Source organism: Chanos chanos, chromosome 6 (assembly GCF_902362185.1).
Source record: "Chanos chanos chromosome 6, fChaCha1.1, whole genome shotgun sequence".
Taxonomy (NCBI): domain Eukaryota; kingdom Metazoa; phylum Chordata; class Actinopteri; order Gonorynchiformes; family Chanidae; genus Chanos; species Chanos chanos.
The window spans coordinates 36,027,043-36,052,795 of NC_044500.1; the positions used below are offsets into that span (position 1 = coordinate 36,027,043).

A 25,753-nucleotide genomic window follows, 5' to 3' on the forward strand; every position below is an offset into this window, starting at 1 on the left:
TTCAAGTTGGTGAAAGCTATTCACTGTGTGTTAAAGGCATGTTTGAAGACAAAAGCATGAATGTTGTCTAACTACTTCTGTGAAAAAGCTTATTTCTGAATTTACAATCCAAATGCTGAATAGTTTTACGTGTGTGTGTGTGTGTGTGTGTGTGTGTGTGTGTGTGTGAGGAAGAGAGAGAGAGAGAGAGAGAAAAGGAGGTGAGAGAAGTTATTCTTAAAATTTTAACACAGCCATCAAGACATAATATGTAAACTTCCAGCTTAAACTTAATAATACTCTTTATTATGCATGTATTTGTCTCAGACAGTGCCACGAGTTACTTTCTGTACTGGCCCAACACAGTCAGCTGTCACTCCAATTAATGTTCTCTAAAAAAGGGGAAAAAACAATGATTAGCCTGAAGACCGATAAACAGCTTCCTGAATGAGATTTCTTTCATTGAACACACAAAGAAAAAAGAATGGTCATTTGTCTTAAAGACAGTCTACTGAACGATCCTGAGTGGCTGTGGATAAGTAGGACACATCTAATTTCCCTGTATTTTAGAATATGTCTCTTATTTATTTACTGTCAAATCAATGTTCATGGTGTTTAATATATAATTTGTATTTAAACTGTTGGTCACTTTACCTCTATGCAATATCTGTGAGCCATGTTGTGTAGTATTGTTCATTTTGACATCCCTGTATTAGATGCTGTAAAGATGAACACCAATAACTATGATTTTCCAGTTACAATTTGAAAGAATAATGCTACAATGGGACTGCTTCCATAACATAAATGCATTCCAAAATGGTGTGCTTTAGGTTATTTTGATGCCTTCACTTTCCATTAACTTGCAGAAGACAAACTAAAGGCCTTCTGGAGTGCTTTTACTGCCCTTTGAATGCTCAGGCGCAGATCTGAATATTGAATTTGAAGATCATTGTGAGAACCAAGTGAACACTTAGCTGGAACAGATCCAGCACTGGTTCTGTCTGGTAGCTGTAGATTCTCCCTCTGTCCTCTCTTCTGTGGTTTTGTTCAGAAATTATTATTAGGGATGGATTCACAGAATGGGGAAAAGTAAAAAGAAAAATAACAGTAATAATAAGATAGTGGATTTCACTTAAGGCACAGCGAGGCTTCACAATAATACAATTCTAACAGTTAGCTGTTACATTGTAGAGGAGACAAAAACTTGATATTCTCAATTGACCTCACTTTTCCCAGCACCACTTAGCATTCCATTTCACTTAAACACAGAACTTAAGGATATTTCTCTTCGAAGTCACACACCTTGGGAGTTAGTAGAGAAAAAAAAAACATTTTATAACGATGTACCATGTATTTGTATGTACGATTCTTTTCAGATTGCTTTATCAAGAGTCTCTAAGTTGCTTTTCAATGAACTTCATCATCATAACATTGTATATAGCAGTGACATGCCAGCAAATGACTGGACTGTCTGTATCTAAATATCTTTGTACTTCACGCAAGAAAAAACAGACTTAAGCCATATATGTGTGAAGATACACAAACACCGAACACAGCAGACCTGACTCACACCCAGCCTGTTGTTTGGGAATTGAAATTTCCTCATTGGCCAAGAGCAATCTGAAATTACATACTTCACTCATGGCTCGGTGCAATGCAAGAAGTGAACCTGCCAGCAACAGAAGATGAAGAGGACTAAAATCAATACAAATCTATTTGGATTTTTAAAAAATGCCTACAGTGGCGCTTGTGTGCATGACCTCAAAACAAGCAGCTATTGTTTTTGAGCCTATATATCTCTTATTTTGATTGCTAGACTCCAGGTTTGCTCACTGTGAGATTGGTGTGTGAGCTGAATGTGGATGTAGCTTGGCAAACAGATGTGTGGTACTGGTATGGCTGCATTTGGTATTTGTAAGGTGTATGAGGGAGTGCATCTAACCAGTTAAAATGATCTTGCCCTTAAACAACACTGGCAAGTGCAGTTAGGGGTATGGCCAGGGTAGAGAAATCAATCGTGCAGAAAAAGACTGGAGACTGCCCTCAATGCGATTCCTTTTGCAGAAGCCTCTTTGAATTCTCCACACTTATTAATAGCAGAATAGCTGTCTTGCCATCTGTGTGCCGGGAATCAATCACAAAGCTAATGCACAATATCTTTAACTGATATACCAAAGCTTGATATTAATGCAAAACGCAATCGTTTGTGCACTAACCCCAAAGGAGGCATTTTAAGACTCAAAGCGACAAAATGTTATCACATGGCCGTTTAAATGCAAAGCATCTCTATGCGCTTATTCATTTTCGGTATTTTCGGATCAGTCTGTGTTTATCCACCAAAGCTAAAATCAACCACTAAAGAGGTCCTGTGACTCATAAAACTTTTTCAAAGCTATATATATATATATATATATATATATATATATTTTTTTTTTTTTTTTTGGAGGGAAATATATATATATATATATATATATATATATATATATATATTTTCCCTCCAAAAAACATCTGAATGTTATCAATCTTGGGGCAACGTCCTTAAAAAATCTGCAGATAAACTAAACTCATTCTGTGTTAAATAAAGACAAGTGAAGCAGAACCATATTACTTCCACAGCATGAAGTACCCCCTCCGCTCCATCACTCACACTCTGGACAGAACATAAAATAAACAAAATCCATCACAGTGGAGCACTGACAAATAGCCAGTAAGTGATGAAATAAGCAGCAAGCTGTGATTTGTGGCACACAGGGCATTATAAATCATGCATAAAGCAGGCAAAACCAGGCGGCAGAATGAGACTTTTGAGATTATTGGTTGCAAATACGTAACAGATTTTAACCAAAGCATTTATCCTAAGTCCGTTTTGTATTTTGTAACTGCATTTTTAAGTAACTGATAAACTAAAGTTTAAATCCATAATGTGTGGTCAAGGTTGTATGAAAAAGTGTAATACAGACAAATGTAAAGGAAGTATAATTTCTCTATTTGATACAAAATACAATTGTGCTATAGAATCATTTGAGTCTATACTTGGAATATAGTGGGGCTTCATATTTTCATATTTTTCTTGGTTTCCCCAAGTATTTTAAAAGCTGCTGTCCTGCTGTAACTCTTAATTTCCTGTTGATGCTGTTGTATCCTATTTGCACTGAATAGTATAAGGTCTAAATGCAATAAACTGAATACTTATCACGAAAAAAATCTGCTCCAGCAACAACAGCAAGAGGGCTAATTCAATATGTCTTCGTGGGGGGTTCTCTAGGTCTTCAATCTTTCTCGTATCTGTTTTTCTCCATTCACTCACACCACGTATTGCACAAGCGACTGGCTAAATGGTAGCTACCGTTTGTCACGGTCTGTGTGGTTTAGAGTACCAGCAGACAAAAACACACTTTGGCATTCTTTGGCACAACTTTCTCTTGCTGTATTTTTTCTTTGATCTCCATGATACTGTGAACACAGTCATATGCATAACCCTGACCCTCACTCTGACAATAATAATAATAATAATAACAATAATAATAATAAAAAAGACTTTTTGTTTTAGCAGTAACAGCCCTGTCTTTGCGTTTAAACGCGTGGGGTCTGGCAACATATTCTCACAAGGTCAACATTTCAGATATTCATTATCTAGTTGTAACATATATTCCCCACGAGTCCTGTAAACTCTAAAACACACACACATATGCACACACACACACACACACACACGCACACACACACACACACACACACACACACAGACATACACGCAAATTGTCCAGTGGAGCGTCAGTGTGTTGAACTGAAGAGGTGCTGGCTGTCACTTAAAGAGAAGGATAAGAGGAGAGTTGGCCCACTCCTGACAGCTGTGTGATAGGTCTATTCCAGCAGAATTCAGCTCTCCTTCAAGTCCTGTCACCACTGACACTGGACATGTCTCCCTCAGGAGGGCTCTCAGTGCACAGCCCCAGCCAGCCAAGACAGCCTGTCTAAGTCCTCTCTCTCCTCAGAGGAAGTGACAGAAAACCATAATGAGGAAGAATAGCTCTTTTCAGGTTACCATGAGCGTGCATGCTAATTTATTAATTTCTGTGTTGTAAAAAAGACAGAAAAAAAGAGCCCTGCATCGAAATTTGGTTATTGAGTGGGGTGTTTTGTTCATTGACGGTGCATTATGAATAAAAGGAAAATACTGAAGCTGATTTTTAGCACCCTGTAGCTGAATGGAAAGAGTTCAGAATCCAGCAGGTGAAATCACAGAGTGATTCAACATCAATTTGGACCTTCATTAGCAAGCATAAAGAGTCTTTTATGGTTTGTTCCAAGAGCCCCTTTAACCATCATGAGCATTTTGCTGTCTATTTAATGCATCGCCACTTATTTGGACTGCATTCTTGTGAGCTCTGACACAGGACTTTTTTTTTTTTTTTTTTTTACATCACTAGCATAATGAGAGAGAGGAGATGGATGTCTATGATACTGCTGCTTCTATCTGTGGCACAAATGGACTAGGGGTTGTAACCCTAACCCAACTTCAGCACAGAAACATGTAAATGATAGACAGTTGAATTTATAAAACCCATCCCACCGAAATAGAAAGGCTCAGTGGGAAGGAACACTTTGACTGTTTGCAAATTATCATTGCAATATTCAGTGCCATCCATGAGACAAAATATGTTGGCAGGGGCTCATTGTGAAAATGCTGTTTTATTGTGAGCGCTGCATCAGACTTTGTAGTTCAGGGCTTGGTACAGACAAGGACCAAGGAGCAGCAGGGAGGGGCTGACAAAGGCTTGAGTGACAAAATCTTGGATGAGTCCCAAGCATTGCCGGTCAGCTGAGGTTCATGAGTCTATGTTTCAGGGAATTCCTGTCCTGTTCATCAGCGTGAATACATCTCGCTGCCTGCACCACGTTTATTCGGGACTCAAAAAGTCATCAAAGACCCAAATGGGATTTTTTTTTTTTTTTTTTTTTTATTGCATTGGCGTTCCATCTGGTCTTTCTGTTGTGTTTTCCTGCACTGATAAAACTTGCTTCTACAGGATAGTTAAGATTACAAAGCTCACAATTTTCATATTTTTTTCCCCCAAATAGTCCAATAGTCCTGGTGTTGAACATTCCCTGAAATATCATGAATACTGTCTGTCAGTTGCCATGTCGTATATGACATACTGTATTCACCTAGGAATCAGTGACCTTTTAAAGTAACTACATATTTGTGAAAATACTACAGAAACATGCTACATAAGGGAGAGATGAGCCAAACACAGTTTAATGAACTGTCCTGACATAATAGGCAACTACTTTCTTAATGGACTGTAGGTAATTATTTTCTCACTCTGCTGTGGCTGCTTTGACTGCAAGGGCAGATATTCTTGTGCCTGCTGTCCAGCACATAGGTGGTAAGTAAGAAGTTAATTACTCTCCAGGGTATTATTAGTGGAAATCTGCAAACATTTCATAGTGCTTTAAAATACAAGCAAAGTTCAACACAAAGTAGGTTACCTGACCATAAATTCTGAAAACCCCACCTGCAACTCAATGGTGATGTCCCATGGTAACTGCCTTTTTTTTTTTTACTGTCACTTATAACAGTTAAATTTAACAAAAGTATGTATGCTGTTCTATGCATTGATTTCCACACCAAATGCTATAAATATGCCCCGTGGTTGTTCTGGACTTGTTTAGTATTGTATTGTCACATTGTGTCGATGAGCAAGCTTGTTGTCACAAAAGTCTTTGTCACACAGGAATGTGGTGAAAGATCAGGTTGAAGTTTCACACAGTTATACAATGCTCAACAATGTTTTTAAAAGCAAACAAGGGTTTCCTTATCTGTCCAAGGACAGAGGGCTCTATTATGATTCTAATGTGCTGATGTGACCAGTGATGCTTTTTGCTGTTGGAGTGTGGCATATGGTAACCTAATGGGACGGTTCATCTGCATCACCCCTTAAATATACAAATCCTGTAGAGCCAAAAATACACCTACGTGTCGTTGCTTTTATCGCTTTCAGGAAATTTCTTCCCACCTTCTTCAGCTCAGTGCATTAAAAGCTTCAGTTTTAATCAGAGAAAGTCATCACACTGTGACAAAAGGAATATCACCCCTGCAGGTATCACCCCTCACAATCAAATGATATCCTGTATTATATGGAGTTGGTCATATCTGATGCCCTTTACATATTAGATGGACAGAATAAAATGAGTGGATAAGACAGAATAGTCATCCCCTTGCTGTTTAAAGAAGTTAAAAGAGCTAGTCAAATGCTGCTCCCACTGCAGTAATTTGGCTGACTTGAATACGAGGGTGAACGCCACAAATCTCCTCGTCTTTGAGAACATCGTTTGCTTGAAACTGGGAAGACAGGTCAATGCACATTTGGGAAAAATAACACTAATATGAAAATTTGCTGAGAGATTTTGAAATAGAAAATCCCATATTTAATATGCCTCCACAGCTGAATTACTATCTCAATTGAGAACAGTGAAATAACTTGCACAAACATAGTGGCCATTTTGGATGTGTTCTGTTCCAGTTTTCAGGAATGCCATACATGACACTTGTGTCAGTAAAAAAGTGGATTTCAGTCAAGTAAACATCCTGCTTTTCATCTGTTATTGTATATCAGTTCTTGAGTTCCTACCCCTGGGATGGGAGAGAGGTACAACACAGCAAAACCCAAGAGAATTGTTTAGTCACAGTAGCTACACTGTTGAGTATGTTCACACAGGTGCTGTCAACAAAGGAGCACAGCGTATATCTCATACTTCCACTGTGCTGTGGCAGATAACACAGTCACTGTCATCTCGGTATGACTGTTGTCATGGTAACAGATCAGCTGGGTATCAGAGACCAGGTGAAGTGTCTGTTGCCTCAAGCAAGCCAACTGAAACACGATAAATATAAACAGAGACCAACAGATGTTTCCCAGTCATGCAAGGAATCCGTCTTCGCCAAATGATTTGTTCACAAAGATATTTCATATTTAATGCAGACAAAAGCATATTTTGCTTCATTTTATCTGGTTGCCTCGAGACAGATAAAACGAGAATAGTTGCAGTGGAGTAAAGGATTTACACCTGAATATTGATAAACAAATTCCAAGAATCTGCATAAAATGACACTGTTTCCTTATAACATCAAAGACTGACCTTCACAGTTTGTTTCTGCTCCTAAAGGCTGAGTGGTTACTGCATGTAAATCTAGACACTGGCTCCTTAACCTCATTATTAATGGTTTCACGGTGAAGAGGATATGACGTAGGGTTTAAAGGGATTTAGACGGTTTTACATTCAGGTGGATGTTATTTAGTGCATTTGGAATGTAATGAATAATTTAATCATGTGCTTGTGGACTCTCTTACTTAGAGTTGCCATAGCAATAGGAAGTTATATTGTTGGAAGCTAGAGAGATGCTATAACTGTGCATCTCGGAATCCCAATCATACTAGACTAATAGCTGGTGTCCGTGACTTTTATGTGGTGTCTCATCAAATGAAAATTTTTCATGCTGATTGCAGTGATCTTAGCTTTCAATCTCACAGTACATGTCTATGGTGATTTTGCATCAGACCAGTAATTACTCCATTGTTACTAAACATTAGGTCACTCATTTGAAACACATGAACTGTCTTGTTCTTCTTCCTAAAACTGTTTTATGAATGTTTTTTGTCACATTCAGCTGAAATCCGAATTCTAATGAAATCAAGAATATCATTGTGTGATGGTAACACAAATATACAGCTTTAAAAACCTCTTATGCAAAAATTAACCTCTTATGCAAAAATATGAAGTTTCCAGTGCCCACTTATACCCTGAATGTTGATAGATGAAGAAAATTTTCAAATATTTGGATGACTCAAGAAAGTCTTTAATGTTAAGGCAAAAAGGGAGAGAATGAATTCTCTAGTCCATGAAATGCTGTGTTCAAGTGTTTTACATTCAGCTATTCACAAAATCCTACTCTGCTCTGAACTCATCATGGCCTCTGATACAATGGAGACCTTTTCTATGGAAATACTGAATAGTGAAGGGAAAGTGCATCAAAGGTGAGAGAACATGGAATGTCTGTAAATCAGGGGTTTAAACGTTTATATCACACCGAATGCAAGTTGGCAGATGGGATGCCCACAATGCCAAGATCTTAAATAAATTCACCCCAGGACAGGAGCAGTTTCCCTCTCTGGGAACCAAAGGGAGAAGCCTATATGTCTTCAAATAAAAATTGAGGGGGCTAAACTTAATTTATGGAAAAATATTCCATTATTGCAAATCACTCTGGCCATGCCATGGGCTCTTCTAACTTCAAAGTACAGTGTCACAGAGAGCCTGACAGTGCAAACAGGCATAACATTTCGTTGCTGCAGTTAGTGCCTTCAGACAAATAAAGTATGTGAAAGCATTAGGTTATTGATAAAAAAAAGTGCAAAATATGAACCTGTAAGCACAGCAAAAAGCTCTCCAATTTTATATATTGTGTTATCTTTATAATACTCTGGGAGCAGCTTAAGCTCTTAGGTTACTGTGTGATTCAGAGGCAGACAATATGAGGTAGCAGATATTGCTCTACCTCATGTCTAGGGCTGTGCTGGTTACATCATCATTACGCAAGCTTTACACATGCTACTATTTTTAGTAACCATTCTTCTGGGAACACCTGCCAAGAGGCTGGATTACTCTGCAGAGCCACTCTGATGGATTACAAGTCATATTACTTTTAACCAGAGAGAGCCTGCTGTGCTTCCCCTGATGCAGTTACAAATTTGTTGATAAAAAAAATGCAGTGACAGTGGCATCAGCGGCGTAAAACATACAAAGCGTTTTAAAGAAAAGAACAACTTCTCTTTTATGTGTTTATATGCCATTTTTTTCTACTAAAAATTTAAAAATCTTCACGTTAAATCTGTAAAGTTAACACTTCACTCCTTTTTCTCTCCATTCTACAATCAGCAACAAATTAACATAATTACTTCTTCTACCACAACTACGACTCACAACATTGATAATAATAATAATAATAATAATAATAATAATAATAATAATAATAATCTGCGGATTGCTCATTTTTGACATTTAGACGAACTATTTAGTTTTTCTTTTCTTTTTTTGGGGGGGGGGGGGGGGGGGGGGGGGGGTGCATTCTTAGATCGTGTTACCAGTACTCTGTCCAGTGACGTAATCATTTGATATGCGTGTGCGCACATCGCAACAGCGCTTTGGGAAGGGAGGAAGTAAGGTGGCAGCTGTCAAACAGGGGATAAACGCTTAATACAAGGGTGAAAATGGTGAAAACACTCGGACACAGTGTTGACAGATAAATGGCTACGTGATTTCCGACCTAAATAAACAGCTATTCACCCTTGAAATAGGCTAAGACAAAAATAATATGGCTTGCAGGTGAGTCGTGCCGTTTGTACATTGACAAATGCATATTCACAAGAGCCAGTTGAAATCCTGTTATCTAGTCTTCGTTTTATAACCACAAAAATACATTAAACGCTTTGATTAAAAGGACATTCACTGGTATTTGTTTGGAAGTGGACATAAAATGCTAAATCGAACATTTTCTGGGCTCTTGCGTTTCCTAAATTCCACCAGCGACTGCGCGTAATCTGCAAAGGATTATGGGAAGTGTATTTTTTTAATCCACGCCCTTTCTAACTGACAAAAAACGAACACATACATTAAGAAAAAACTGACGGCCGTAATACATATTTACAAAATTATGCTTATATATTGGCTTCTCTGTTTGAGGCCCCATTCTTGTCACAGTCCAACAGACATTAAACGTACTTGTGAGTCATCTTAAATCATCCTTTTTGATTTACTTTAAGCTGAAAACTGGGATGCAGTGACCAGAATGTCTCATAAAGAAGAATCAGAAGAAAAGAAATGGTATGTGTTGTAGCCAGTTGTCAGTAAGCTGGTACAATGTACTATCCTGATATTCACAGATTTCTGTATGATTACTTCTATTAAAATAATTAAATTTAATGTTGTACATCTTATTCTATGCATAGTCAAAGCAGCTCTTGGCTGCAAAGACTGCTTTTGAGGTTGATTTAGCAAAACTGTTTGATTACTACTATATCATTGTCTTATGATCAATGAGTTTCATCACATTCATTATTCTCTTTTTCAGCTCACATCAGACAGAGCTGTACATAGATGTACCCTCAACATGCCTTCCTATTGTCTACTCTCCAGAATACAATATCACCTTTATGGGCCTTGAGAAGCTCCATCCTTTTGACGCTGGCAAATGGGGAAAAGTCATCCACTTTTTAAAAGGTATTTTGCATTATAAAAACAGACAGATAAGGCTGTGGGTGCGTTTACCACTGAAAAGTGTGACGTATGAATAATTTCAGAAAATTCAGGAAACGAACACCCAGACAGTTGTGTGAGAGATGAATGATTAAATGTGTGTGTGTCTGTGGGTGTGTGTGTGTGTGTAGGTGTGTAGATGTGTAGGTGTGTGTGTGTGTGTGGGAAGGGGGGGGGGCTAGGTTCAGGCATAGGAAGGGTGAGTGTGGAGCATCCAAGCAGAGCTAATTAGGAGCAGTGAACCCCCCCTGGGAACCTACACTATGCCTGCTGCACTGACTCTGAGCTCAAGGTTAGGGGAAGAGTGCAACTCTGGCAGAACTTCAGATAAACTTGTCAGCAGAGGCTCTGCTCCTCATATTCTTATTTCACAACACCTCTCTTTAGCTTTAACAGGTCTTTTTTTCCAAAAGTATTTTTTTTTCCAGAACTAATTAAAGTGGTTTTGAATTAAAGTGGAAGCCTTTAAAGTACCACAGAGCTCCTTGAGTAATAAGTGCTGACATACGGTGGCTGCCTGAGAACTATTTCAGTATGGGTCATCTTCAAAGCCCAAATGTGAATGTTAGACACTCTTTACAGTGCTTGCTAGGTAACTAGCAGTCATCCATTGGACCATATTTTCTTTGTAATGTGTTGGCTTTTCTGCAGAGGAGCAGTTCATTAAGGATGAGGACATAGTGATGGCACGGGAGGCGACGGAGGAGGATCTCCTGGTGGTTCACACCAAGCGTTACCTGAGCAAACTCAAGGTACAGGAGTCACCTCAGTGCTTGTCTCTCACCTCATCACCCTGCTTCTCTTGCCCTTCCACCCAATCACTCCAAATAGGGATAGAAAAAAGTTACCGCAAAGCAAAGCGGAATTTAAGGAATTAAACTTGAGACCAAGTGGTACAAACCTGTTAGTGCTGAAGGAATGATTTCTCTAACTTAAAAGAATGTGATGGTTGTCTGTGTCTAAATGGGATGAGGTTCGAGGAAAGCTGCATTCTTGCACTGCCACTTGCTCTTTTGTTTGTCTGTCATACCGCTGTCTTTATTTTCCCCTCATGTATAGGTCAAACGAATCCATGTGATTTTATGTGCAAATAGACTGAATCAACAGGATAAAGCCTGTGATGTCTAAACAATGGTTTGGAGATGTGCCGTCGTTAATTGTGATCAGATTTTTTTTCCTTAGCTAGTTTCCGTCTGCTCTTTCATAATGCATGTCCCCTCACAATGAAACAGTGCTGGATTATCCCAGAGGAGGCACTCATTCACATCCCAATCAATAAGGTCGCACTACTCTTCACACATAGCACACTTCCGAGTCCCTTTGGCAAGCATGAGTGAACTCTCCGTCTGGAATTGTCTGTCGAATTTGACAAATTGAAGGAACTTCCTAATGACTCTGTAGTTAATGTGGTTTAAATTGTGCATGTTAGCTTGTGTGAAAGTCAGTGTGTGTAGATCGAAAAACATGTTCATCTTTCACAGAATCCATAGTTGTTGGTTTGAAACCCAGCGGTATCTATTACATATATGGCTCTCTTTGTAGTAGGGCAGGTAGAAGGCTGACTCTAAAGGTAGTCTCACTCTTTTCAATGCCTCTGTGTATTTATTCTCTCTTTCCCTACTGCATGCAGAACCATATCTTGGAAGGCTCAAGAGAGGTATCTCAGTTCTACTGTAACTGAATACATTTGCTTTACTTTTTGTCGTACTGTGTAGTATACAGACATGATTCTTGAACATTTGCTAACAGTTTTGCTTTGAAACAGCCTCCTGTGTCAGACTATATGTTCGAGAGCGAGATATAGACCTGAGGATAGATTTACCACTGCATTCTTCATTCTTTCCCGTATTATTGATTGAGTTTAATGATAACTGATGTCATTTGTACAGTCCTTTGATTTCATGTTTGATGTTTGTGTACATGAATTATTTCTCAATATTACAGTGTGCTTTACTGCTTTACATTAAGAAAGAGGTTAGGACAAGGAAGGAAGTTCTTAATGAAAATATCCATCATTTTTTGTCATCTCCAGTGGTCGTTGGTGGTCGCTACCATCACAGAGATCCCGCCTCTTCTGTTTCTACCAAACTTCCTGGTGCAACGCAAAGTGCTGAGACCCTTACGCACTCAAACGGGCGGGACCATCATGGTAAGTGATTTTCTCAACAAGCACTATCATGTCTAAATGCTTTCGTAGGATTCAGTCTATGTGTGTGACTGAGACACTGTAGTACTCAAAATAGTTACTTCTGTGATATACTGAGTTCTGTAAAGAGAGCAAATATAAGCCAGAGTTGCAAAAAACAATAAAACAACATAGCCCAGGGACACTTTCCTCATACGAATGGCTCCTGTGGTGAAGTGGCGACGGTTGTGATTCCAGACTTGCTCAACTGTTCTACATCATGATCTGCTTCATGTCCCGTATCAAAACCGCTTGTCCCAGGGATATTTTATGGCTGCTGCTTATGCCTTCTGACTTGACATGCAAGGCACATTTTCCTCTCTGTTCCATCCGGTACATAGGGTTACATTTAATAGTAGCAACATTGTTATTTTTAAATGTTGCTACTGTTTTCTTAAGCATGAAGTAGCTCATTAAATCGAAGCTGTCAGTTTCATTATTTATCTCTTTTGTAATTTTGTGAACAGTGTTGAAACAGACTGCAAGCTATCGGTCTTTTGTTCAGAAAATAGTTCCACTGGGGTCTAATTTACTCTTTTATTTTGAAATAAGTATTTTTGGTGGGAAAAGTTTTTGTTAAGCCTCATTTTGGAGCCTTTATTGGAACGAGGAATTAATGTCCCGAGGAACACCAGCAGGTTTGAAAGGCTCAGAACATCTGTTAGAGGAAAAGCTCTGAGCGCTCTCACAGGTAGGGCAGCTACATGAAAAGTAACAGGCTCTTTTGAAATTCCTATTGATACTGACTCATGACTTTCTGTTTTTCAAATTTTGGAGATAAACAGAAAAAAAGGAAGAGGTTGAGAGAATAACCTAAATCTTTCATGAGTTTGCCAAGTTAGAGATAGTACTTCAGGATGAATCATAGACAATGCAGTGAATGAGGGAAGACACGGAGCAGTGTAGAAGGGGAAAAATTGAACTCGTGTGCCTTATCTGTTCATATTCATAAAGATTTTTTTCTGCTAGCAAGAATTTACTCACTTGATTAAACTAATGACTTCACAAGTAACTGTTTTGACATGTGGTTGACTGAAGAAGGATTGTGTGATACTCCATGACAGTCAGCTGTGTTGACAGTGCCAATGCTGGTTAGTGCATTTCTCTCTCTGGTATCTGTTATATTCTTTCCTATACGCTGTGGAACAAGAAAATCTGTACTGTGCTGGTATAAAAGTGCACATCTTCAAGCTTTGACCCTCATCAGATTAAGGGGGGAGTATGTCACAGGTGTGTCCTTAAGGTCTCAGTCTAAGAGCAGAGGCACTCAGTGATAGTTAGCCTGAAACTAGTGACTTTTTGGTCATTTTCTGGGGATGGATGGAATAGCTATGGTAGAGGAGGGGGTCAGAGTGGGTCTGATGACCCAGCTCTGCTGCAACCCCATGCCATGAGCAGTCAGAGCCCTGTAAACACAAAATATGTTGACTTACTGAAGACTGGGTCATTTAGAATAACCTTAAATAAGTATCTAATGACCATTTTTTTTAAACAGAGTGGTTTACAGCAAACTGACCAACTCTGAGCTTATTAAGACAAGCTTTGAACTTATTAGTATGGTGTTTTTGCCTGCTAATTGGGTACTCATTTGGGTTAAGGTTAAAGTAGGTCAACAACTGGAAATATTGTTGTAGGGGAAATTCTGTTAAAGTAGGGGGAAGTCAGTCTTTAGACCAAGTTGCGAAGGTCAGTTGTTTCCCAAATAACGAATAGAACAAATGAAACTAGTTAATAATCTGCCCTTCAGAAATGTACCAGATGCTAAAATGTGGCATGAATACGTTTTCTGACCTGATCATTGTGACTTTTCACTGTTATATCTCCTCGTTTAGACCCCAGACTTAAACGGGATTTTCTAGAGATGACACGAATAGCGCCGTGTCTTTGATCAAATCGGGGGGGGGGGGGGTTTCTCTCCCTTGAATGCCATGTGATGAAAGTGTTTGTGTACTTGAGCTTAGTGTACACTTGACTTGTCTGCACACAGAGATGTAGTCAGCGTGAGTGTGCATACGTGCTAATGTGTGTCATTAGCACTCCAGCAGTGAACGGTATTGGCTCTGATGATATCCTTGTGCTTCCCTGGCTGAGAGTCACTAGAGGGGGGACACTGTGGGCAACACAGCCTGCAAAAGAAAAGATGTGCTGTAACCTAACCTCAGAAACATTACCGACTGCTCTTGTATTACTGTTTTCCAGTTTATTTTGCAAGTATGGGTTTTTACCCTCATGTTCCTGCCATGTGTGTTGTCTGGGTTCAGCCAGTGTATTTTCTAATTTCACTTAGTCCAGATTTTTAAAAGAAGGTTTAGTATTTCATCAAAGAAGCTGAAATTTTTATATGGCAGTATGACCTTCAGCAAAATAATTTACCTCTAACCTTTTTTTTTTAAATCTGAAGTACTCTCGCAACTCTTGGAATCAATATGATTGGAATCAATCAGAAATGTTTTATTCTGTAGCGCTGTGGCAGGTGTGCCCTTTATTGGGAAAAACTGGGAGTGAAAAGTGAACTGTGCCTCCCAGGATGAGCTGAGAGCATCAGAAGCTCACTGATAAACTTCTCCTTATGCAAAGCCATGCACTGGCTTCAGTCAAGGGATTAAACTCAATAAAGCTGTGTGTGTGTGTGTGTGTGTGTGTGTGTGTGTGTGTGTGTGTGTAATAGTGAATAAAGGAGAGTTCTGGAGGAAAGAACATTGCTTTCTCTTTGTTTACAGATTAAAAACTTTCGAAAATGGGAGTGGTACATTTATTTTGACCACAGTGTTTGGAGGATAGCTGCAGTAAATATTATTTTTCTTTAATATTTCATTGTGGTTAACTAGTATACTATGATTGCCAATTTGTTGTAAGATGATTATATGTCCGTAGTCTGCGTCACTGAAGGGTAGAAGGTTAATTGATTGATGCATAATAATTATGACTGCTTTCTGGCTAACTCATCTCGTCTCATAAAATTCCCCTCATCTGGTTTATGTTCAGCAGTTGTCAATAAAGATTTGCTCTCAAAAACTAATGCAAAATACACATTTATACCAAAGTACAAAACATAAAACAGATACATAACTAATTATTTTTTACTGCATACTCTAACTCTTCACATGTTTCCACTGTGAGCTAATACAGGCTTGGTAACAAGGGACATAGTTTTTCAGCTTCAATTACCAAGGATGTCCTTGATGGTTGTCTTATTAAACATACTGGTGAAGGAGCATAGATCTTCCTGAGCAACCTACAGTGTCACCAGAGTTTGTTTCAATCATAGACATTCAATGAGGAGAATTTTCTGGAATTGAATATTGCCTCATTTCTCCATGGTAGTGTGTAGGACCAATTTATCTTTAAATGCATTTTATTGATCCTAAGATTTCACTGATATTTATGAAAGTATCATATGTTAGGAACATATATTACATAACATATATTGCTTATCAGTTGTAGAAACATTCTGATCCGTAACAGTCTGGTTCGTGGGGTGATATCACGGATTTCTAAATTTCATTAGTTCTTTACCAAGTTCAACAGGAGATACATTGTTCAAGCCTTTTTAAATTAGGAATAAATTTGCAGAATCAATTATGTAGAATCAATCTTTTGATTGTGATAGTCTTGCTTTTACAATTTGTGTGTTTGCAGCTGCATTTATTTCTGATAGTAACCCACACACCCAGATAATGAGGATAATTTCCTCTTTTTTTTCTTCCAGGCAGGAAAGCTTGCCGTAGATAGAGGATGGGCAATTAATGTAGGTGAGTTTTACCCATATTCCTATATGTGTATAATTGTGCACAGTGGAAAGTAACATGTTCACAATTGTCTATCCTTATCCTTCATTACTTCAAATTTGTCCTTGGTTTTGATTTTGCCAAGTATAAAGAGCAGCATCAGTCTTTTTGAGAAGGTACTGCTGTCTCAGCCAAACACACACACACACATACACACACACACACACACACACACAAATACATAATTCATAAACACTATTTTGAAAGGATGATGGAATTCTAATATTTTTGTTGTTCACATAGATTTTCCTTTAACCTAAGAGAATGTTGCACCATACTTGAAAGGTGTTAATTGCAGGGTTGAGTAGGCTTAGGTTTAAAGTTTTAAACTCTAAAATGCTAATCAACCTGCACATGTCTTAGAGGGGTGGTAACCACTGCAGTGGTTTAATGAGGGTAAGTGTGACAGGGCATATGGGGACAGAACGGGCTCAGCACCTGAATGGATAAACACATCGTCAATTAAGAGTCCACTGCTCGGTCATTTGGACTTTGAGAGAACTTTGGCTGTGAGGCAAATCTCAGCCTAGTGACAATATGTACCTATCACCATTTTATTTTTAATGTAAGAACCAATATACTACGTTCACTTGGCAGGAGTACTCTGAGCATAGATAATTAAGTGTTTTTCTGTGGATATGGGCCTTTTGTGGGGGCTTTCTCAATGTCCAGCAGCTCTCTGATACAGAGCCTCTGTCTTTTTCCCAGGGGGAGGATTCCACCACTGCTCTAGTGACAAGGGGGGAGGCTTCTGTGCATATGCCGACATCACATTGGCCATCAAGGTAAGAAACCCCCTTCAAGCAACACTCAGATCCTCAAACTTAAAGGATATGAATTTTTTTATTATTATTTAGTGGAGAATGGAAATTCCAATATTCTTTTAAATTGGTCGTGCATTTTTCTCCACTGGGAATGCCATATATATTGGGCTCTGTTTTGAGAGTGTGGCTTTCTGACACCTTTATCAGTATTTGCTACATTAAACCATTGCCTCAAGAAAAATGTAGAGCTTTGTATTTAAAATGTATTCATTCAGAAGCCTTATTTCTCTTTTAACATTAATAAATAGATGTTTTAAACAGTGTTGTGATGTATGCATTTCTTTCAAAAACTTTTTGAATTAACAACTTTATTGTGTATGTGGAGTCAAAATGGTTTTTAAAGTTACATGACACATGTTTCCTCTCTCGTAAACCGTGAGACATTGATATTGTTTTTAAAAAAATTCTCAAGCTTTGTGTAAGCTTGACAATGACAATGACATTCCCAGTTGTATTTCTTCTGCCAGTTTCTGTTTGATCGGATGGAGGGAGTTGCCAAGGCCACCATCATTGATCTGGATGCTCATCAGGTGAGCAGCACTCGTTTTGACAGTCTTATTGTCAATCAATGTAACTGCACAGGAATTGAGACCGATGACGAGATAATACCGGCCCGTTTAGAATAGCGATCAATGGGCCCCCCATTTTGGTCTGGAACTTTGCCATACTTTATATCATTCTGTTACTCCATATATAACGATGACTAGAACACTTTGTACCTTAGTCTGACTTTTCTTTTTTTTTTTTTTTTTGGACCAACTTTAGTTTTATGTAAGGTATGCAATTTAGACAAATGTGTAGTTATCTTTGCCCTATGGTGATGATAATCATCACAGCAAAGACGTTACATAAAAGGCTTGATTTAAGGTATGGAAGGTAGATGAAGCTGTTACCAATGCAAATGCCAGATTCATCTGGAAAGAAAAGTACGTTTTCCCAAATTTAGAAGTCCCCTGCAGTTAAAAGTGAGCGATACATTCCCTATGAGAATGCATGTGTGCTTTGTGTTCCTCACTTCTGGTGTATTTGTGATGTTCACTGGTCTCAGCGGCTTCTGAAGGTGAACTGGTTCGCATTGTGGGTCTGGGATATGGCTGTTTGTCAGGCAGTGACAAGCAAATGTGGTGGGAGAGAGCAAAATGGAAGACAGGCTGAACTCTGCCTGTGTTGCAAAGTCACTTTGCGGCACAACTCTCACATAAATAGACAATCAGCTGTAGCAAGCAGCTCTGGAAAAGCCAGGGCCATTACACAAAATCCATTCAAAAAAGGCCCCTTTCTATGCAGCTCTTAGTACAGAGAACAGAACATTTCAATCTCAGGTTAGTACTTTTTTTTTACTTATGATGACACACGCGTTACCAGACTTAAGATTATTTTCCATATTTCTACTTGGCGAGGGTTCATTTCTGAGGACCACTTGGTTTATTTGACCTACTTATTTTCCCTCAGTAGTTCCTTAGAGAAAACAACTCTTGTTTACAGTATTCTGTACAATTAACTGTATTCTGGAAAAGAAAAACTGTTGTGTTGTTATGGTCTAAATTGGAAGGCACGAAATAAACATTTGTTTTTTTGCGAATGTTGTGATTAGAAACATAATGAAATATTTTCATGTTAAACCAAGTGGTAAACTCTCAATTTGTTTTCAGAATTTAGGAATTTAAACGATATAGATAATTTATTCAAAAACATTTCAAAGGGAAAATGGTGAGACACTTTAAAGTATTTCCAAGTGAACTGGTTTGAGTTGGGTGACAGCGAGTGTTTCTGTATAACTCATTCACAGGCAACTTTTCAGCATTTGACTGCTTTGCATTTTAGTGGCCTCCGTTTATAATGAATCATATCCTCTGCTAATTAGCCCAGCCAATTAATTGAGTTAACTTAGACCATGAATGGACGACTCCAGTATTTGGCACCAGTCCTTGAAGCTGCCATAAGCATTTTGAAGCATTGCTTGATTAAAATTATGGTCTTTTGCTTATCGACTGAGACAAGGGGTTCAGATCAATACTGATGCCAAATACATAATTCATGAGGACTGTGCTGAGGACAGGAGTCCAGATCTGCATGAAAGCATAGAAGTGCTTTGAAAATGCTGTCTCAGCCCAGTTAAAAGAGAAGACAAAAAATAGAAACGTGAAAAGTTCAAGTTAAGATTCCAATTAAGGCCCAAAATTATGACGTGCCATGACAAGCTACAGTATTTAATTGTAATCCTGCTGCTTACATGAATTTATAACTGCATGATAACGAATTGGATTATTTGCACAATGAGATAGCAAATTGTTATCACACAAGTGGTGACACACAAGTAATAACCATAATAATAGATGTCTCAGGTCATCATTCACAGACAATCCTGATTGTGTTTTACACAACTTGCTTTTTCCACTCACCTCATGTAGTTTTTAGCTTGTATTCACTACATTTTAATAATGTTCGATGTAAGCCATTATAAATGTGCTAACTGTAACACTGACAAAGAGAGAACACTTTTATTTCTGGTATTTGATCAAGGTCCTATCAAACTCTTTTTATCTTGAAGTGTACCTTCATATAGCTTAATCAATGTTAAACCCAGTTAGGGATCCATATAGTCGCCATATATGTTCCTACCATATAGTAGCATGGATACCAAGAACTATATATTACTATACAGTAATATACGTGTACCGAAGATGCAGCATACTTTTACAGTAATACTGTAATACTTTTACAGTAATACTGTAATACTTTACAGTAATACTGTGAACAAAATGTTGACCTTTAAATGCTAAAGGAGTTTTACACTGTATTTTACAGGGACCTATGCTAGAATCCTACTTTGAACCTGCCGTCTCTCAGAGGTACTCAGGACTCAATGATAGGCTCTTATATAGCTGTGATTCCTGCTTGATGTTTTCATTACTGCCATTCTCTACTGTTCCCTTGTGACTGTAGTATTCCCTTGAGGAAATACAGGGGATGACGACTAGAAAATAACAAGGTTCAAATGACAATTTCAGCTTGTCCTATAAATAGAGCCGAATTGTTTGGGTGATTGGGCTCTTGGCTGACATTGTGCCAGATATTCGACGGTGCAGTGGTATATTTTGTTGTCATTATTCTTGTGGGAAGTTGGGTTTGCCGCTCTGACTCTACCCCCTCCATTTACAGCATTGCTCCAGTGGTCAGGTTCTTTGGAAATAATGGGTCATGAAGATAAATTGAGTATGTGAATGCAGTCTGTCTTTATCACAGTCACTGAGCACTTTCTAATATTACTCTCATGCAAAGTGAAATACATTGTGTTTAACCAACTTTACATTTCTTTTTTCGACTGAGATTTTCATTTCCACTGACCTTTAGCCTTTTTTACGTTCATTTTTTCCCCCCTGAGACTTCAGTTCCCTTACATTATAGAGATTGGCTGACAATTACACTTCACAGCACTCATGTTATGCTCGTTGAAAAAAAAAATACCATATTGAGTTTTAGAATTTCTTTGCTTCATTGCACAGATGGTACAGGCAATGAATTTGTCCTTAATGCATGCATCAAGTTCTAGTAACACTATAGCAGCTTTCAGTAAAGACCGAAGCACGGGAGTGAACTGAAAGCATTGACTATAAAGCTTTTGAAACATGAATGCTGGCCCTGGCAGCTCTCCTAATCTAAGAGTGACAGTGCCCAGACGGTCTGAGTGACAAATAGAAGAGAGATAATGAAGAATGATGAAGTTGCAGTGACTTCGGTGCATGAAGCTCAACACTAAACGCCTATGAACGGGAGAAATAGTCATACCTCATCTTACCTTGTCAGTTGTACTCTCCATCAGACACAAATGTGTCTTAGAGGGCATGAGAGACAGGTAGAGTAATGATTTCTTTGCTGCAAGTTCTTTGTAGGTTTGGATGAAATTAATTGTATATTGTAAAAATGAAAAGTGGGTTGTTATTTTAGAGAAAGAAATTGGGGGATCAAAATGTTTCGGACCAAGAGTGAAATAAAAACCAAGGAATCCTTATGATCACCTGTGAAATAAATTAACTTTCTTATTAATGCTTCCCACTTTATCTTCAAGACTGGAACATAAAGCTGATAGAAATGCAAGCCATAACAGAGCTTACACAAACACAGCCATTTAGCACATTTTAAGACCAAAAGAATTTATCTGGCACATGATTTTATACACACACACACACACACATATATATATGTGTGTGTGTGTGTATATATATATATATATATATATATATATATATATATATATATATATTTATATTTATATATATATATATATATTTTTTTTTTTACATTTTCTTATTATTATATGTTTGCTTTCAAGAGATTATTGTTAGTCATCACTGTGAGACATTTCAGCCATGGTTTTCATCCCATGGCTAATATCAGAGTTTATGTATGTATCAAATACAGGAAGTGTGCAGTTGAATGTTCAGGTGCAGGTGAATGTTTTGATTCGTTCATTTCACGGGTTGTGCTCTTTCATTATGTGTCACAGGGAAATGGACACGAGCGGGACTTCCTGGATGACAGGAGAGTGTACATAATGGATGTGTATAATCGCTACATATATCCTGGGGATGGATATGCCAAGAGTAAGTTGCTGTGCATTTTAACCCATCAGTCTTCAGTCGAACACATCTCGATCAATAGTATGACTGAGAGTCCAGGTAATGTACTGTATCTTACACATAGACTATGTTTATTCACACACACATACACACACACACACACATATACACAGAGAGAGAGAGAGAGGGAGAGAGAGAGAGGGAGAAGGCTACAGCACAGTAAGCAAGTAAACAAAAAATAATTGCAGTATAGCTGACTTCATGAAAGACTTTGCTTACCCACAGGGGGCAGTGTTTTGTTCTGCATTTAGTATAGGTATAGATGCTGGTCAGGTTTTAATATAGATTGAGGAAATGAATGCTGGAGGAAAAAAATATCCGTCTAGAAAATATTGCTCATTATTGCATTACTTTTTGTAATGAATGAACAGTAGGGGTTTTCATAGGTAGAGTCTTGATCTTGTTTCCATTCGCTACACCCCTTAAATGTCAGTGAGTGTTATAGAAAACAGTACTACTAACATTACGTCTGAGCAATAAAAGCACTATTGGCAACTAAAGCAGTCCAAATGGCACTTTCTGTAACAGATTTATTAGTCAAGCCTGTAATCTGTTCAGTTATGATTCAGTTGGTCAGTGCGCATATGCAGCTCGGTGACTGACAAAGCAGTGATGGTCTGTTAAACCATAACTCTTTCTGTGACAACCTGCCACAGTGAATCATTGCTCTGTAAAGGTAAAGCCTATTTATTCTCATACACCAACAGCTTTGAACAGAGGGTGTATTTTCTTTGCCAACATTTTGGTTCTTTATGTTATTAACAAAGAGTTATTATTATGAAGTCGACTGTCAATTTCCATACGTTTTGTTGAAACTCCTGGCTTCCAAAGATAATTTTTTAATGTGACCTCAATTTCCTCATTGTTTTTCTCCTGGAGACTTTTCTTCTGTGACATTTCAGTGCGTTCAAAGGGTTGAGTGCCTCATTTTCTCAATCTTTGTTTCTCCTGGTGTCTTCATCTGTGGTTAAAAGCACAAGGGACTAATTAGCACACATCCAGCTCTTCTTAATAGCCTTTAAGAGACCAGCGTGTTGTTCCTTAGTCTCCTACCTTCTCTCCCAGAATTCTCTTTGACTGTTTCTTTCGCTTATTCTCAAAATGTTTGTTTTTACCTTTGTTTCGTAGAGATGAATTAAAAACAGATAAAGCATTGTAATTATATGAATGAAAAAAAAGACTAATTTCTGAATTACATTAGTCTTTTGTATTATTCTCTGCTGAATCGATCAAGGTTTTCTTCTTTTCGAAAAACATTTGTTTCTTTCTGAATAGGCTACGGTACAGAAAAAATATTATTTAAAATGAATAACACTCCTAATTTGTTTTAAGCACTGAAAATGAATTGTGCCCACAATTCGGTGACCAAAATCCTAGGGCTTAAAGCACTTATTTCAAATAGTCTGCATCTGGACCATTTATGTTGACTGCCTCTGCATGAGGAAATGAAGGAGGAACAGCTGGGAATGACTGCATCTGCAAGCTCTCCATCTCAAGTCCATTTCTGTTATACACTCCACACAGTGAGGCCAGGATACAAGCCACCAAATTCAGGGAGACTGACAAGCCAAGTGCTTTTGCCCATTAGTGATTTCACTGCTCAGAGGGAGTATATGACTTTGAGTCATTTGTTCATAACGTGCATAGCAGCCTGTTTTCCATTTCCATGACAACTGTAGTAGTACATATCTTGATTGTCATTTCCCCATAGGGCAGGATAAAGAAATCAAAAGGTAAAATTCATGTGCCCAACACACTTCAATGAAAGCAAGTCAGCAATCCTACCATTTAATATCCATCTTTCATTCACAGAATGATCATTACACTACAGCTTGTAGTAAATGTTTAGATGAGAGATTATGGGAAAGAAAGGTTATTTTGCATGTAATAAATTGTGATGATTATCTCCACTAATGTCAGCACATGGGAAATATCTGCCAATGATTAGCGTTTTTATCTGTCTAGAGAATAGACAGCTCTCCATCACAGTCTCAAAGCTCTGTGTTCTTTCATGTGCAGGGGCTATTAAGAGGAAGGTGGAGCTGGACTGGGGCACTGAGGATGTTGAGTACCTCCAGAAGGTGGAGCTCCACTCTGAGGGTGCACTGAATGAGGTTCGACCAGACGTTATCATTTATAATGCCGGAACAGACATCTTGGACGGAGATCCACTTGGAGGACTAGCCATATCCCCACAGGTATTTCTGCCAATCACTCCCCCAAGCCAACTGTCATATGTAATATAGTGTTAGACTAGCTGAACCTTTATTACTCTAGTCAATAATCTAATAAGGCTAGCCATCTAACTGTATTTTGCAAAGAGCAGTGGCAAGAGTAGTCTTCATCTCTAAAATTTAGTTACACCCTAAGGTAGATTCCTGTCATAGTTTTTCATTCAGTCATATCTATTATGAGCATGCTGGGAGCTACATTATTATAGTCACTCACAAGTTTTGACCTATAAGTACATAGAAGCATATTTCAAAATGTCCAAAACATTACAAAAACTTTTTTAAGAGAGTCAGAAAAAGGTTTGAAATTCAAATTAGACCCTGTCATTTCCTTAGCTTTTTGACAGAAAGGGAAAAAATAACATATTTTATGTTGACCAATCGTGTTTTCATATTTGCCCGTTTACTTTATTACATAAATCAGCCTGTGAAAATTTAATCCAAAAGAATCCCTTTTTAAAATGTGAAGGAAAACCTTATTGGTAGTTTGAGGGATTGATAATAATTCTGTAATAGCAGCTGTAGTGCCGCCTTTTCCCTTGAGACAGACTCTAGTCTGACCTTTTCCCGCTCCTCCGAGAGACTAAACAGTTCCCTTATTCTCAGGTGAAAGACGACTCTTGGACAATCAGCTCCCAGCACTCATTTACTGCTCGGTGGAGAGAGAACTCAGACACAAACATTAGGTCATCTACACTGATCTCCTTCAGGAAGTTACAGAAAGATTCCATTAACATAGAGAGTGGAGAGAAACCCTGACCTTATTAGCTTGTTATTTCAAGCAACATAAACTCACCTAACCCCTTCATTAGTCCAGTTATGTAGAATTGCACAAAATTGTCGTCAGACTAGGTTAATAAATACAAATAAAGCTTAATGTCCGATGGATTGAAATGTTATGTTGAACATGAGCTATTGGAAATGAAAGTGTTAGATAGAATGGTATGTTCTCTGTAGATGAATGCTATGTGCAAGTATCACGTCAGAAAGGCCATTACAGTAGCATTAACATTGCCACACCTTCCATGCACTTCTAGGGCATTATAAAAAGGGATGAAATTATCTTCCAAGCTGCTCGGCGAAGGGGGATCCCCATACTCATGGTCACATCAGGGGGCTACCAGAAAAAGACTGCCCGCATCATCGCTGACTCCATCCTGAACCTGCGTAGAAAGGGCTTGATAGGTGGAGAGGCTGTTGATGAGGCAGGACCTTCGCTTGTTCCACTCATGATGAACAAGTCTTTGTCATCAAGGGAAACTCTTAACATTATTTAAGGCCTCTCAACATTATTATTATAATTAATAAGTGTACTCAAATTTGTTATCTACCAGTAATTTAAAACTCATAAGCTATGGTTGTAGCAGAATATTGTTACAAAGTTTAAAACACAGTAATACTTTTGCTTTAAATATAACCTTGCTGTGGTAGGGCAACCCTCCAAAGCTGTGCACAATTTACGCTGCTAGGTGCCGCACGCGGCTGATTGATACTGATTGAGGTGTGCCTGCTGGCTTGAGTTTTGCAAGTATAAATTATGATCTGGCTGTAAGACTTGAGGTAGTTTCCCAGGGAAAGATTAAAACCAGTGGTGGCCGACAAAACATTCGAAATGGAGAATTTCCATTTGCAGTGTACTTTCATCTAAGGCTAGGATTAATCTTTGTCTGAGAAACTGGCCTATAGTGTGTACACCCTGATTTTAATATCTTATGATAGGATGGGTTTGGTTAGTTTATGAAGAAGTCTTAATAATGGTGACTGGTTCATTGTCTTTGTATGTTTGCCC

The 25,753-nt window shown here is 38.3% G+C and overlaps 1 protein-coding gene across 1 annotated transcript; it reads left to right on the forward strand.

Annotated features, from left to right (window-relative positions):
* The first annotated feature begins 9,206 nt into the window (after positions 1-9,206).
* hdac11 (histone deacetylase 11) lies at positions 9,207-25,241 on the forward strand. The gene is made up of 12 exons (XM_030777806.1): positions 9,207-9,366; positions 9,804-9,864; positions 10,112-10,260; positions 10,948-11,048; positions 11,927-11,953; positions 12,329-12,445; positions 16,191-16,233; positions 16,978-17,054; positions 17,561-17,623; positions 21,601-21,697; positions 23,753-23,931; positions 25,002-25,241. The coding sequence occupies exons 2-12, from the start codon at positions 9,830-9,832 to the stop codon at positions 25,239-25,241; spliced, it is 1,128 nt and encodes a 375-aa protein (XP_030633666.1). The 5' UTR covers positions 9,207-9,366; positions 9,804-9,829.
* The last annotated feature ends 512 nt before the right edge of the window (positions 25,242-25,753 follow it).

Coding starts and splice junctions, on each gene's coding strand:
- hdac11 (XM_030777806.1), top strand. CDS start 9,830: ATGTCTCATAAAGAAGAATCAGAAGAAAAGAAATG. Junction 9,865..10,111: donor GAATCAGAAGAAAAGAAATG/GTATGTGTTGTA, acceptor TCTCTTTTTCAG/CTCACATCAGACAGAGCTGT. Junction 23,932..25,001: donor GACTAGCCATATCCCCACAG/GTATTTCTGCCA, acceptor ATGCACTTCTAG/GGCATTATAAAAAGGGATGA.